Consider the following 14,157-nt stretch of genomic DNA (forward strand, 5'->3'; position numbering starts at 1 on the left):
ACTTCACACCACAGCACAGGTGTTGAGGGTCTGAGCCATGGGTAGACAGACCTGGGTGTGTGTTTGCCAGCTCATGGTAACACGGGGCCCTTCTCAGCCTCGATTTACTCTTCTATTAAGTGGGTATAATAACATAGCTTCCTGATAAATAAAATAACATTGACTGAGCATTTGCCCGAGGCCAGTGCTGTGCTAAGTACAGTACTTAATTTTTTTTAAGATTTTTTATTTCTTTTTTTAGAGAGAGGAAGAGAGGGGGAGAAAGAAAAAAATATGAGACTGAAACATTAGTTGGCTGCCTCCTACTATTCCCCTACAGGCGCCAAGCCCACAACCTGTGCATGTGCCATGAATCCAACCGGCAACCTTTTGGTGCATGGGAGGACACCCAACCAACTGAGCCACACCAGTCAGGGCCTAAGTACAGGACTTTAAATACATTCTTCTGTGCCTGGCAAATGCTAGCTGTCACTATTCTAATTGGAATTGACATCTGCCTCCTTCCCTTCTTTTCCCTTCTTTCTAATTCCCTGGGCTTCTGGGCTCTTTCTGGGCACACCATGAGGTGGTGAACTTCCTAGGGACAAAGGAATCTTGGGTTGTTTCTTCTAGATCTTCTGGGCCTTGCCCCCAAGTCTGTGGCTCCAGCTATGTTCTTCCTAGCTGTGTGCATCTCCCACTTTGCACCCTGACAAGCTTAGACCCCCTGCATACCCCACCTGCATGAGGAGGCTCCCTGCACTCCACAACCAGAGTCCAGACCGTGAGACCAGAGGTCAGACAGTTTCCAGATGAAAACTGTCCCCCCAAAATTGGTGTGGTTGGCAGAGGAGTTCCTCTGCTGTACAGCCCCTCAATCTTCCATCCTCACATGTAGGAGACAGGCTTTCCCTGCGGCAGTCAAAGCATTTGTCTCTGGATTGGCTTTCCATCAGATATCCCATCCTTCCTTGTGAAAGAGGAAGGGAGTGATAGGATCTGACCTGCGGGCAGCTGTCAGGCTGGGCCAGCTTGTCCCCCAGCGCTTGTGGCCGTCAGGGAGGGCTGGGATCAGAGAGACAGGGAGAACAAGATCTCCGATTGTTCTCTAATGCACAATGCAGCTTTCGTTTTCCCCTTAATCAAAATCCTCATGTATGAAATCCTCCTGGCAACAGTTTTGCATTAACTGTCTTGGTTGACTGACTTTTTGTACAGCTCTTCCAGGGAAAAGTGCATGCAATGTGGCTCAGATTAAGCAGAATGAAAGGAATTCCTTGGCCTCAAAGCTGGGGATTTGGCTCTGAGCCAGAGAAGGGTCCTTGGCCTCTTGTCTGAGGCCCCTGAAGTCTGGGCAGTGGCCTGGCTGGGGGTCTCATTGGAGCAATCTCATGATCCTGAAAGGTGGGGCTGAACGTCCCAGGGCAGCAGGGTCAGGTGCAGGGCCATGGCCTGAAGCTGCGGTGCATACTCACTTGGAGGGTCTCCTTGGCTCCAGTGGCCTCTTTGTGATGCTCATCGTCCATTGGGTCATCGTGATGGTCATCATAGACAGTCCCAGCCAACCATGCCTTCCAGGTGTTCCTGACCAGGCTCTGCCCTCAGCCTGTCTGGAGATGCAGCCCTGGCAACCTTGTCCACAGTGTGGGCCCCAGCAGACTCACCAGCCTCCAGGAGCCATCATGGTCCTCCTCATGCCCACCCACTACCCCACCTGGGGCTTTGATCAAATCTCTTCCTTCCAGGCCAGCTTGCCTAGCCCAGACTGTGCCCCTGCTTGTCCCACAGACCCTGGGACTCAACACCCCTGCCCTGGGCGCAGTTCAGAGAGTCTTTGAGGGGGTGCAGGGTGGGGGGCATTAGAGCAGGGCAAGCCCCTGCCATCCAGTCTCCCCAAGCCCATGGGCCATGGAAGGGCTGCTGCACCTGGCCATGGGGCCCAGTGCCATGGACAGATGCCCAGCCCAGGGCCCCAGCAACCTGGGACCCAGAATGTTCCAGAGCACCGTTCATGTCTGAGACAAACCCCCAGGGCGGGGGCTGTGGTTCACAGCTTGGCAAGGGGCCAGGGTTCCAAAAGGAACAGCTCCTGCCTCAGAAGGACCTGAGGCTGGTGTTCATACTCTGTTAGATTCTGCATTTGTCTATTTGATATCCATTAATCACAGAGCAAACTACCAGCCAGACATGTTTGTTTATATCTCCTGGAGCCTATTCTCCATACCACCCTTTTTACCTACCCTCACACACCACCCCAATATTGCCCTGCCCTAAATCACCCAGGGCCTGGTACCAGACAACTAGGGACTGCCCCTGTACCCCACCATCACTGTAATGATTCAAACCAGCCAATCCTAAGCTTGTCCTGCCTTTCGTTTCTTTCTCTCTGATGTAAAACTCTCCACTTCAGGCCAAGATAGAGTAACAGGGATTGGATTTACCCATTTGCCTGCAACAAGTAAAAAAATGAGGCAAAACCTACAAAACAAAACAGTGGTTTTCAAACACTTGGACAGCATAGGACAGTGTCACTGAGAGACAGGAAATAAGGTGAGTCCTACAATCCCCCTGGCTTGCTGCCCAGAGATGGCTTCTAGGTTCAGGGAGGGGAACTGAGCCAAGCCCCATGATGAAGAGCCAGGGCATCCAGGGGAGCAAAGCAGTTAGACTCTGGCCTGGACAGAGTCCTGGAGAACTGAGCCACTTGTAGACTGAGCCCAGAAATCTGCACAGGGCCCCCCTCAACTGTTCAGCTGAGGACTGAGAGGTGCAGGTATGCGAGGAACTGAGGCTGGGGCAGGATGTCTCCCCTCCCCGAGAAAGGAGCAAAAGGACCAACCTCTGTTGTCACCTGGGGAGAGGAACAGCGCAGCTCCCAGCAGAGGAGTGGACTCCATGTGCAGTTTCGTCTCGCATCCTCTCACTGTCATGCCCCAAACTGTCACTCCCTGTTATCTCGTCCTATTACATTATGGCTTGTGCATCCCTAATGAACCCTTCATGGAGAACTAATAAATACCTCCCAGAACCTTCTCTTTCTGACCCATCCCTATACTGTTGAGTTTTCTGTTCACTTGAAGGCTGGCTCAGCTTCTACTTGTCACTCAAGCCCCTCTCATCTGTAGCCTGCCCCCTCCTCCCTGAATGGGACCATCTAAAGCTTGGAAGGGCCCTGGCTGGTTTGGCTCAGTGGATAGAGCATCGGCCTGCGGACTGAGGGTCCCGGGTTCGATTCCGGTCAAGGGCACATGCCGGGGTTGCGGGCTCGATCCCCAGTGGGGGACGTGCAGGAGGCAGCCAATCAATGATTCCCTGTCATCATTGATGTTTCTATCTCTCTCTCCCTCTCCCTTCCTCTCTGAAATTAATAAAAATATTAAAATAAATAAATAAATAAATAAATAAATAAAGCAAGCTTGGAAGGGCTGTTGGATCTGGCTGGGGGACAGGTCCCAAATGGGACCATGGGAAGGATGGCCCAGCCCTGGGCAGAGGGGCCACCTTGAAGGAGGATAGGAAGCCACGTGCACATGATAAGGAGGGGAGTATGGGCGAACTGCTGGCACTCTCTGAAGACTCGTGCTAGGAAAGTACTTTGAGGCCAATCGGGTGGGATCCAGATCCTGATGCCTCTCTCCAGCTTGTTACAAGGACCCTAGGGCAGGGGTCTGAGGGGTTTCCAGGCCTACAGGGTACACAGCCCATGGTGGAGAACACTGTGCTCACCCAAATACACCTGCCTGTCCCATGGACCCCAGCTGTACCAACCACAACCAAAGGTCTGGGGCGGGTGAGGGCCCCCAAGGTAGAGGAAGCCACCTCCCAGGTTTCCCCAAGCCCCTTCCTGGATGCCCAGGGCTGTGAGGACTCCCACCCCCACCTACTCCATTCCAGTCAGGCTAGGATAGGAGGGGTGGAGAAGGGGTCCCTGGCCCCTTCTCCTCCACTGGGCAGAACAGGAAGAGGGTGATTGAATCAGCACTTCTCACCCCTTCTGGAACTTTCCAACGTGGAAAACCCACTAAGCAGCTGGGGAAGCAATTTAGGGACTTTAATTAAAGGCTGATGAATCTCCCACAGAGCCCCACCCCCACACACAGCTGGGGGGACCCACCACATCTGCCCTCAGTGTGTTCCGAGGTTCAGGCACTGGAGTTGGCGGTTAGGCCCAGTGTCCACTGGGCCGGGGAGGGGAGAGGAGGGGGTGAGCAGAACAAACCAGTTTGCCCTTTCTACTCGTGGCTTCCAAAGTCTGCCTTCTGAGCTCGGCCTGGCCCCAAAGTTAAACAAACTAGTGGTTCCACAGCTCTGCACCCAAGAAGCTTCAGGAAGGGAAAGGTGGGTTGCATCAGCAGGCTCAGGAAAGGGACTCTAAGTGTAGGGAGGAAATAAGCCCAGAGAACTCAGCTGCCCTGTGTGCACCTCCTGACAGGGGCAGAAGCTGAGGGGTGAGAATAGCACACAGGTGTTGGGGGGTGGGGGGCACACTTCAGCGGGCTTGATAGCTGCAATCAGGAATCTGGTCTTCATTCTAGAAGCAACAGGGCAGGGGGAGAAGATTGTAGTGTTTTAAAATAATGGGATCTGGCTCGCTCTGAAGGCACCCCTCTGATCACCATGCGTGCAGACTACTCATTGTAGGAGAAAAAAGAGGTGCCAGGGAAACAGTGAGGGACCCATTAAGCCATCCAAGCATGAGACGTCAGACATTTGGACAAGGGTGTGTCCAGGGAAAAGAAAGATGCATGGATCAGCCTGGGAACTGGGGCAGGGCCAGAGCTACCCTGCTTTCCCTCCTGCCCCTGCCAACCAGGGCAGGCTGCCATGCTGTCCGTAAGTGGGGCCCCAGCATAGGGAATGGAGACAGAGCTGTCAGGCACAAGTGCTCGACACCCAGCAGGGATTCCAAAACACAGCACCCGCATTACTGTAAATTGGTCCAAGATGGGGAGGAGGCTATGTGTACATCTCACCCCCATCCGCCCCCATCTCTACCACAGTTCCACCAAGGTGACTTGGGACCACCCCCAGCCCTGCTCCTGCCTTGCTGTGGATGGTTGGCCTAGAAGACAGTACTGGCCCCTCAAGGCAGCTCAAGACTGGAGTGTCCTCTGGGTCCAGAACCAGGAGGGCAAGGGACAGGTCTCCTGGCTGCTGGAGACAGATGTCCCCATTTCCCTCCCCACCTTCTGCTGAGGCTCTTCTCATACAACAACATCAACTGAACTCAAGTCCACACCATGGTGGGTCATGTGACAAAGGCAGTGGCCATGGTGATTGGTGGGGCCACTAGCCAAAGAGGAGAGTGGTGACTGACAAGCTGCTACTCCCCTCAAAATCCTCCCTCATTCTGAACCTGGGGCCCAGGACAAGGTGTGGCTCAAGTAGCCCAGGGTGGAAAGACCACTTCAGAGTCAAGGATATGGTATGGCCCTAGCCAGTTTGGCTCAGTGGATAGAACATTGACCTGTGGACTGAAGGGTCCCGGGTTCACTTCCCATCAAGGGCATGTACTTCAGTTGCAGGCTCAATCAATGGCCCTGGTCAGGACTTGTGTGGGAGGCAACCAATTGATGTCTCTCTCTCACATCAATGTTTCTCTCTGTGTGTCTCTTCCCCTCCCTTCCACTCTCTCTAAAAATCAATGGAAAAATATCCTCAGATGAGGATTAACAACAACAACAAAGATATTAAATAAATAAATAAATAAATAAATAAATAAATAAAGTTGCTTATTAAAAAAAAGGATATGATTGGATCCAAGGCCTGGGATGCAGAGGCCACTGCCAGATCCTACAAGGGCCTGGGCAGCCTGGGTGTGCCAAGCCTGGGCCTAAAGAGTCCTGGAGGTTATCAGTGCAACTGGTGGCTACCTGGCAGACAGCACTGTGGCCAGGAGCAGTTAACAGGCATTACTGAGGGGCCCGGCATTCCCAGGGGTAGAGAGGTAGACACATACCCCAGCCTGCCTCAGTCTGGCCTGACTAGGTTAGGAGCTGAGCAGGCAGCTGGGCTGCAGATGAGCCTTTATTCCTGCCCATCCCCACCCTCCAGGAAGCTGGGTAAACACAATAGAACTGGGACAATGAGGGCCTGGGGCCTGTGATATGGGCAGGGTCTGGTGAATGGGACCTGTGACTTGCCTGTGGTAGGCAGTGCAGAGCTGTGTGAGGACCTGATAGGAGGCTGTTAGACACACATCCCCTGCACACAGGAGTCACCTCACACTCACTGTGCAGCAACCCCACAAGGTCTCCAGGAGGGAACGTCCACTGGGCAGTAGGATGCCAAATTAGCTAAAGCCATGGGTGCAGTCCAAAGAGTTGGGCAGACCCAGCTTTACTCCTGCCCCACCTCTCAAATGGGTAACCTGGGACCTCAGTTTCCTCATCAGGAACATGGACAACCCAGCTTGGTGTCTCAGGGCTGAGAAGAGAGCTCTAGGATGGCCTTCAGAGTCACCAAAGCTATGCTGTGTGTCCCTGCTCAGGCCCTAAATCTCTCTGAGCCTCAGTTACTCATCTGTGACATGTGGCCAAGCATACCTCAAGGGGTATATACCAGTAAGTATGAAGTTTAGACCTCTTCTGGCACTCTAACAATGCCCGCTAGCTCGAGTTAGCTGGTGTGATTATCATTTCCCTGGGCAGTGGCACCTCTGCTAAATGAGCTAAAATCATGGGTGCAGCCCCCACCCTCCAACCCTCAAGGTCACATGAAAGAACACAGATCCAAACTTTATTTCTTAAATAGTTCTCTCTACCCAGCATGTGCACACAGCCTGCTTTGGCTGGGTGACAGGCATAAATTAAGGTTACTGAGTATCCCCAGACAGGGCGTAGGCTGGCCTGGCCGCTCAGTCCCAGCCGAAGTTCTGGCCGATCATCTGGTAGAACTTTCGGTTGAAGGGCTGGTAGAAGTCCCGCAGACGTTGGACCACTGCCTCAGGCACCCGGGGGTGGGGCCGGCCCTTGGACTTGCCCAGGCAGCGGGGACGGCTGCTCCCCTGGGCCTTCTTGAGGCAGGGGAAGCCCTTGGTGGCATTGAAGTAGAAGTGCTTGTCCGTGACGACCCTTTTGAGGCCCAGGAAGTCCTGCACTCGGCCAACTTCTCCAGCCGGGTCACTGACCAGGCGCTCACCGCTGACAAACAGGAAGTGGGACAGAGGGAAGTATCGAAGCCAGTTGTCCAGGTGCTGGGCGTAGAGGCCGATGCGCACAGCACTCCAGGCCGTGTCCACAGGGCCCAGGCCGTGGCGGAAGGCCAGGGCTCGGAAGCTGGGCAAGCCTGGGGTCTTGGAGAGCGTCTGGGCGTAATCGGAGATGGCCCGAGTCACAGGGTTCCGAACCACCACGATCAGCTTCGTGTCCGGGGACATGCTGTGGATGCGGTGAGGGGCCTCAAGAGTCACGAAGTAGCTGGGAGTCTTCTCTATGGTGATCTGCCCATCCAGGGTGCGTGGCATCAGGCTCCTGCAGGTTGTGTGGAATGAGAGGTGGGCATGAGAGGGTGCTGGTCCCCTCAAGCCCTCCCGTTATAGACCAGCCCCAGTAACCCGAGATTCACTTCCTGCTCCCCCAGGCCCACCCACCTAAAGTGCCAGATGGGCAGCCTGGGAGGTGGGTTGAGAGCACCCGCCCCAGCACAGGTCAACAAAGGGGGACTGTCCTGGCAGGCTGCCCACTCTAGCTAGATTGCCACAACCCTGACATTGCTGTGCCTCTTACCCCTGACCAAGCACCAGTAGGGCCAGTGGCCCAGACTTGCCATCCACAGGGCTCTGCCCACCCTCCCCACCTCAAAGGGCCTTCCCTGCACTGTAATTACCCCAGGTCACACTTTCGTTAAATGGCTGAAGTTGTCCCCTAAATTAGGCCATTAATTATTGACAAGTGTCCCAACAAAGGACAGCTGTTCTTTTCATTCCCACCCCTGCCTCTCCGATTACAGCCCTGCTAATTTCATTGACCTGGGCCCAATTCAAATGCTGAAAGCCTCCAGCATAGCCCAGCACATTGGGGAACAGTGAGTGAGGTGGCCTGAGGACTCATCCCAAGAGCTCAGCTGTCAGCGCCTCCCAGACCTGGCTCGGACCCCAGGGTGCAAGGCCGTGACTGCAGCATTTCTTTTTTTTTTTTTTTTTTTAAATATATTTTATTGATATTTTACAGAGAGGAAGGGAGAGGGGTAGAGAGCTAGAAACATCGATGAGAGAGAAACATCGATCAGCTGCCTCCTGCACACCTCCCACTGGGGATGTGCCCGCAACCAAGGTACATGCCCTTGACCGGAATCGAACCCGGGACCCTTCAGTCTGCAGGCCGACGCTCTATCCACTGAGCCAAATCGGTTTCGGCGTGACTGCAGCATTTCTGACGATTCCTCTCTTTCCTCTCATTCTGACAAGGGGAGTGGGGCACTGACCAAGGTTCCGGGATAGTTGGCTGATGACAGCCCCCTGGCTGCCCCAAACTTGGGGAAGCCCCTCCCAAGCACCCCACTGGGCAGGCCAGGTACCCTGAGCAGTTTCCCAAGGTCAAGCCTCACCTGCCAGCCAGGTACTGCAGGGAGAGGCGGGCAGGGTGTGGCAGGGCCAGCTGAGCAAACAGCTCCAAGGGAGGACCTGGAGAGGGCTGGAAACTAGGTCAATGGAGGCAGAGCCTATGGGACCTGTGCCTTCAGAGGGGGCAGCCTCTACCCAAGGCCCTACCCTGCCTCTGGTCCTCTAAGGGGACTCCCCCTACCCCCACTGGCAGCCTCCTGGTCTGGCCCCAGGCAGGAGGTGATACACAGGGCAAGTTCAGCTTTCATCCAGCGTGCACCCAGCCTAAGAGACCCCCAGGCAGGGCCCCAGTTTCCTCTTCCTCCTTAGCCCCAATGAAACTCAAGCTGGGTGAACACACAGGTGTGCAGACCCACATGCTGGGGTGCTTGGCTTAGAGCGTGCTTGGGGTGAATCCCAGGCGTACCAGTGGCTCCCCTGACATCACCCATGGGCTCAGAGGAAATGGGTGGGTTGATGGTCTTCAGGCTCTGGGAGCTTCCCTCAACCCCCAAAACAAGGTGCTGGGCAGAGCTGATCTACAGAAGTCACAGGAAAGGGAGGGATGACAATTCTGTTTCCCCATCATGGTGACAAAGTAAGCTGGAAATCTCCCTCCAATCCACTCACTGCCCCATTTGATAGTCAGGCACACTGGTGCTCAGAGAGGGAGTGGAAAGCTCGGGGGTGGGGTGGACACTGACCACAGCACCCCCACCCCTGGGCTGCAGCAGCTGGAAGGGGCAGTGTCAGCTTGGCTTCTGCTCCCAGAGGCCCTGCACCCATGCTCTACCTTGTGCCCTGGGAATACAGGCACCCAGCCCTCCTGGGATAAGTTCAGTGAGACCTCGGGTGTTAACAAAGTCTGAGGCCGGGACTGCAGCCTGGAGTAGCCAGCTCAGGGGATTCCCTTTTCCTCAAGAGGGAATTAGAAGAAGGGGAGTCTCCCCCACTGGACCTCACTGCTGAGACCCATGAAGAGAAGCCTGGGCTGGGACAGACACACTGCCAGGTGGATCAGAAGTCATTGCCCTCCCTTCATTGCCCTCCTCAGGGTAGGAGCCAGCCCTGATTACTCCTGGGCCCTCCCCTCCCATGTTGGACACCCCCTTCCCATCCCTTTCTTTCCCCAGGCACCAAGTGACCCCAGAAGCACATCCTCTTTCCTCACCCAAACTGGGCACTTTGGGTTTGGAACACCCCCCCACCACTGCCACCACCACCACCACCCCACACTCCTGCCTGAGGGAAGGAAGCTGCAAGGAAGGACACCAGGGAAGTCAGAGGAGCAGAGGGGGAGGTGCTTCCGGAACCCTGTGGAAGGGGGATGGGAATGGGGATGGACTGCAGATTTTCCAGGCCCACTCCTGCTACAAACCAGCTTTGAGATCTGAGATCTTTGGGACCAATTACTCATCCTCACCCGCCCTCAGAAGCCTGTCCTAGCCAGGACATGGAGGAGGGTGGGGATGAAGGTTTGGGGTCGGGGGGGTGGGGGGTGCAGACAGGGGAGGGGATGAGAGGAACGGGATTCTGACCTCCACACAGCCAACATCTGACAAGTTGTTCCCGGACCCTCCCTGTTCATCTGGTCTGCATTTCCCTGTGGCTTCCATCCAGCCCCAGACTACTCTCCCTCCTTGGTCTCATCCACCCTTAGGTCCCTCATCTCTCCTGGGCCCCATCCAGCCAGGCCTGGTTCTGAGCAAAAGCTATTTAGGGTTCCTGTGTTGATCCATAGGATGTGGGGGGTGGGGCATTGGTCCCCAGCCACAGGAGCTTCTCCTGGGATAACACAGAGAGAAAAGCCCCACAGAAACCCAGGTCCCTCCCCCACATACTCAGAACCCCACTCCCTCATTAGCCCCAGGAGCCAAGGGGGTTTCCCCACCTGCACCCCTCCTATCTCCTCTCGCTTTTCCCAAATACTAAGGTCAAAGTATAGCCCCACCTGCCCCCAGACAAGATAGCCCTCCTGATGAGTCTTTGGAGTGCTTGTCTGCCAAACAGAAGATGCTCAGTGAGTGAATGAATAGATGAGAAAATGCTGAGTGGGTGTGGGGGTACTTGGAGGTCACAATCCCCAAGATGGAGGACCCTCAAGAGTCTGAGAAATGGGTTAACTGAAGCCCAGTTAGAGGGAAAAGTGTGGCCAAGATTAACTTTGGGCAGCCCAGAACCCACTGCCAAGGCCATGGGAAGGGCCAGGGTCACTGCCTGGAATGAGGTCAGTCACAGCCCAGTGGAGATGGGTGTCCCAGAAACTCAGCTGGGGGTACTGGCCGCTCCTCCTTTACTCACCACCCTAGCCCTCCACCCAAATAAGGGCTCTGCACTCCTGGAGGCTCAGCCCAGGGTCCTGAGAGCGAACACCACCAGACCATGCCCAGGGGCTGGGCACCCTCTTTGCAGCTGGGGAAGTAGGGTCACATTTTCAGAGGTTCACCGCACACTCCGAGTAGGTTGAAAGAAAAAAAGGGCCAGAGACACAGGACACCTGTGAGCACACCAAGCCGCTTGTACATGTCAGCACATGGCCACATGTGTTAGGTACTCTGCACCACACTCTATCTCGTGTCCTGAGAATTCAGTTAGGAACAGCACCCAGCCCTCTTGGGATAAGTTCAGGGAGACAGACCCCTTTGAGGGCACTCCAGAAGCTCAGCCAGCTCAGCTCCTGCACCAGCCAACGAGGGGTCAGCTCTAGCCAGCCCAGAGGGACAGCTCCAGATTAAAGGGTCAAGGCCACCAGGACTGACCCTCTGCACCCGCCTCTCCCTCCCGGTGGAAGTGGCTCTAAAAATAAAAAGAAAGCCCCTTCTCTACGAGAGCTAGACTCGCTCCTGAATCCCCTGGCTCCCATCCCTGGTTTCCGAGAAACCCCAGAGCTGAGGATCTGACCTCCAGTCTGGGTCTCATGCCTACTGCCCGTCAGGCCCTCGTCCTTCCCAGACCTGTCCCTCGGAGCTGGAGCATGCACCCAGGAGCCTCGAAGGGGCCTCAGGCTTCCTAACTCTTTGAGAACCGTTTTAGGGCTAAACCCAGTCTAGCCTCCCCTGCAGCCCCCCATTAGCCCAGCTCAGTGTCTCCCCCAGCTTCTTGTAGTCAAAGTTCTTGGGATCAGTGTGGACTCAGGTTTGTCCTCCACCGTCCCACCCCTTCCACTCCCCTCCCCCCCCCACCTCCTCTTCTCTGTCCTCTCCACAGCAGTAGGTATTAGAGATGCTTTGGGGTGCCAGTGGCACTGTCAGAGTGGGTAGCAGTCTCTCTGAGCTCTGACGCCAGAATTCAGCCAGTTGGATTCAAGGATGGACTCACAGCCCTCCCACCACCACTCAGCTTCCTGAGGATCCCCTGATAGCAGCAACCCTTGAGAGCTCAGGAGCTAGAGCCCCTGTTTTCACTGGGGCTCTTCCAAACCCATGAATGGTTTTTAAGGCAAAAGGCAAAGAAAGCAAATGGGGGTGGAGGTGAGGAATCTGGGTACAGAGAAACTAGTATACCTGGAGAGTCTGGGTTCTGCTACCCCCAACTCTCCATTAATTCACCAGGTGACCTTGGGCAGGGTCCTCTCTGTCCCATGGAGGCTGGTCCCAAGCTGGGGCTAAGGTGAGAGCTTCGGGGAGTGGGGAGACTCACTCTCCATCTACAAGCTCTCATTTCCCCCACAGGAAGGGACAGGGCAGGTGGCAAACTTGTGTGCAACTGACGAGGATGCAGGCAGTGCCAACCTCAGCCGGGAGGGGCTGTTTCATTTGGGGATAGGTGCTCCCCCACATTCCACACCGTACCCCAAGGCCATCCCCAGTGGGGCAGGAAAGCTACAGAGCGCCATGACATGAAGCTGGGGTTCTAATTCCCACCCTTGGGCACTGACTCAAAGGCACATCCTTCCTCCTACTGCCCAGACCTTCTCCAGACCCTCAGGACCCCTAAGGATTCCTCTTCCCAGGATCAGGAGTGTGGGAGGCAGACACTTTCTAGGAGACTGTCCCTTCTAAGGGTAACTGGCCAGCAGGGGAGGGCGACTAAAACTGATGAATTTCTAATGCTCCTCAAACCCCGCTAGCCTTGAAACTACTTCTCAGCTGGGATCGCACTCCCTCCCCCCAGTCTTGCTGAGACCCCTCAGCGGCCTCAACCAAGGCTTTCTTTCCCTGGAGTTTTCAAAGTGTCTTGGAGCTCCCGGCCAGTGACCAAGCCACGCCCGCCCCCGCCCCCACCACCAACCCAGGCTGATCATACCCTGCGATGCCCGAGACCTCTCCCTGCCTCGACCCCAGTGGTACCCCAGGGGCGCACCACATGTTTCCCGGAAGGCACCGGCCAGGGCGCGCACGGAAGCTGATGGGACCAAAGGACCCGGCGCTCACCGGTACCAGGCGAGGCCGCGCTCGTACCACCTGTCGAAGAAGTGGGGCTCCGAGCCGAGCGCGCGGACGTCGGGGTGCAGGCGCAGGAACTCCAGGAGGGCGCGCGTGCCGCCCTTCTTCACGCCCACGATGAGCGCCTGCGGGAAGCGCCGGCGGCCCGGACCACTGGCCACCGGCAGGACTGGCGCCCCTGGCCTGCGGGCGACGCAGGGAGGCTCAGCGGGTGCGGGGGCCGGCATGGGGACGCGGGAGGCGGGCGGGCAGTGGCCCGGGAGGGCGCAGAGGCAATAGGCTCCCAGCACCAGCGCGGCGAGTAGCACGAGTAGCAGAGGCGCACGGGGCGCCCGCAGCGTAGCCCCCGGCCCTGCCCCCGCGCCCTGGCCGCACCCGGCCACACCGCCCAGGCCGCCGCTACCTGCCATCCGGCCGCACCGCGCCCAGGCCCGGGAGCGGGGGCTGCAAGAGGGCTCGCATCACGGTCCGCACCGTGGTCAGCCCGCGGCGCCGGGTTTCTGCTCTGCGTCCAGCTTCTCCACCGTCCAGGAGCGGGCGCAGGGAGGGGCCGGGGGCGGGATGCCCCGCCCCAAGCAGAGGCCCCGCCCCTCCTAGGCCACTGTCCCACCGGGTCCACACGAGCACCCACAGACATCGCGGCGTGAAAACCTGGACGCGTCCGCTGGGAGACGCTGGGCTCCAGGCCACTCGGCCACAGGTCTTCACCCTTGCCCTCGGGATGGGGCAGCGGCGGGTTGGGACGCAGGGCTGTGACAGGGCTGCCCCGCGGGCCCCAGCACTAGGTCTTAGAAGGTGGATCCCGCCCCTTGCCAACCAGGTTGGCGCGGCAGGTGCGATAGCTGAGAAAGTGAGCCAAGGAGGCGCACACCTGGGCCCTAGTGCACAGAGGAATGGGGCCCTGCAGAAGAAATGGGGCACACCTCGCTGCCAGTCGGTTTGCCATTCATCAGATTCACAGCCCTGGTGGCTGGAGAGGGCTAGCCAAGTATGATTACCATTTTATTTTATTTTTTAAATGTTTTATTTTTATTGATTTTAGAGAGGAAGGGGGAGAGAGTGAGATAGAAACATCAATAATGAGAGAGAATCATTGATCGGCTGCCTCCTGCACGCCCCACACTGGGATCGAGCCTGCATGTGCCTGACTGGGAACAAACCCAGGACCTTTCAGTCCACAGGCGACAGAGTCAAACCTGCTGGGGCTATGATTACCATTTTAGAGTGGGGAAGACAGGTTCAGTGAGGACA

General features: G+C 56.5%; 1 protein-coding gene across 1 annotated transcript; it reads right to left on the minus strand.

The window, feature by feature from the left end:
• Positions 1-6,835: 6,835 nt before the first annotated feature.
• Positions 6,836-13,316, minus strand: HS3ST6 (heparan sulfate-glucosamine 3-sulfotransferase 6; the record flags this gene model as incomplete). The annotated part of the gene is made up of 2 exons (XM_080677683.1): positions 6,836-7,451; positions 12,895-13,316. 2 exons carry the CDS (start codon positions 13,314-13,316, stop codon positions 6,836-6,838), a joined length of 1,038 nt encoding a protein of 345 aa, XP_080533809.1.
• Between the last annotated feature and the right edge of the window lie 841 nt (positions 13,317-14,157).

The sequence above is a fragment of the Plecotus auritus genome, assembly GCF_963455305.1.
Source record: "Plecotus auritus genome assembly, chromosome: 7".
Classification (NCBI taxonomy): domain Eukaryota; kingdom Metazoa; phylum Chordata; class Mammalia; order Chiroptera; family Vespertilionidae; genus Plecotus; species Plecotus auritus.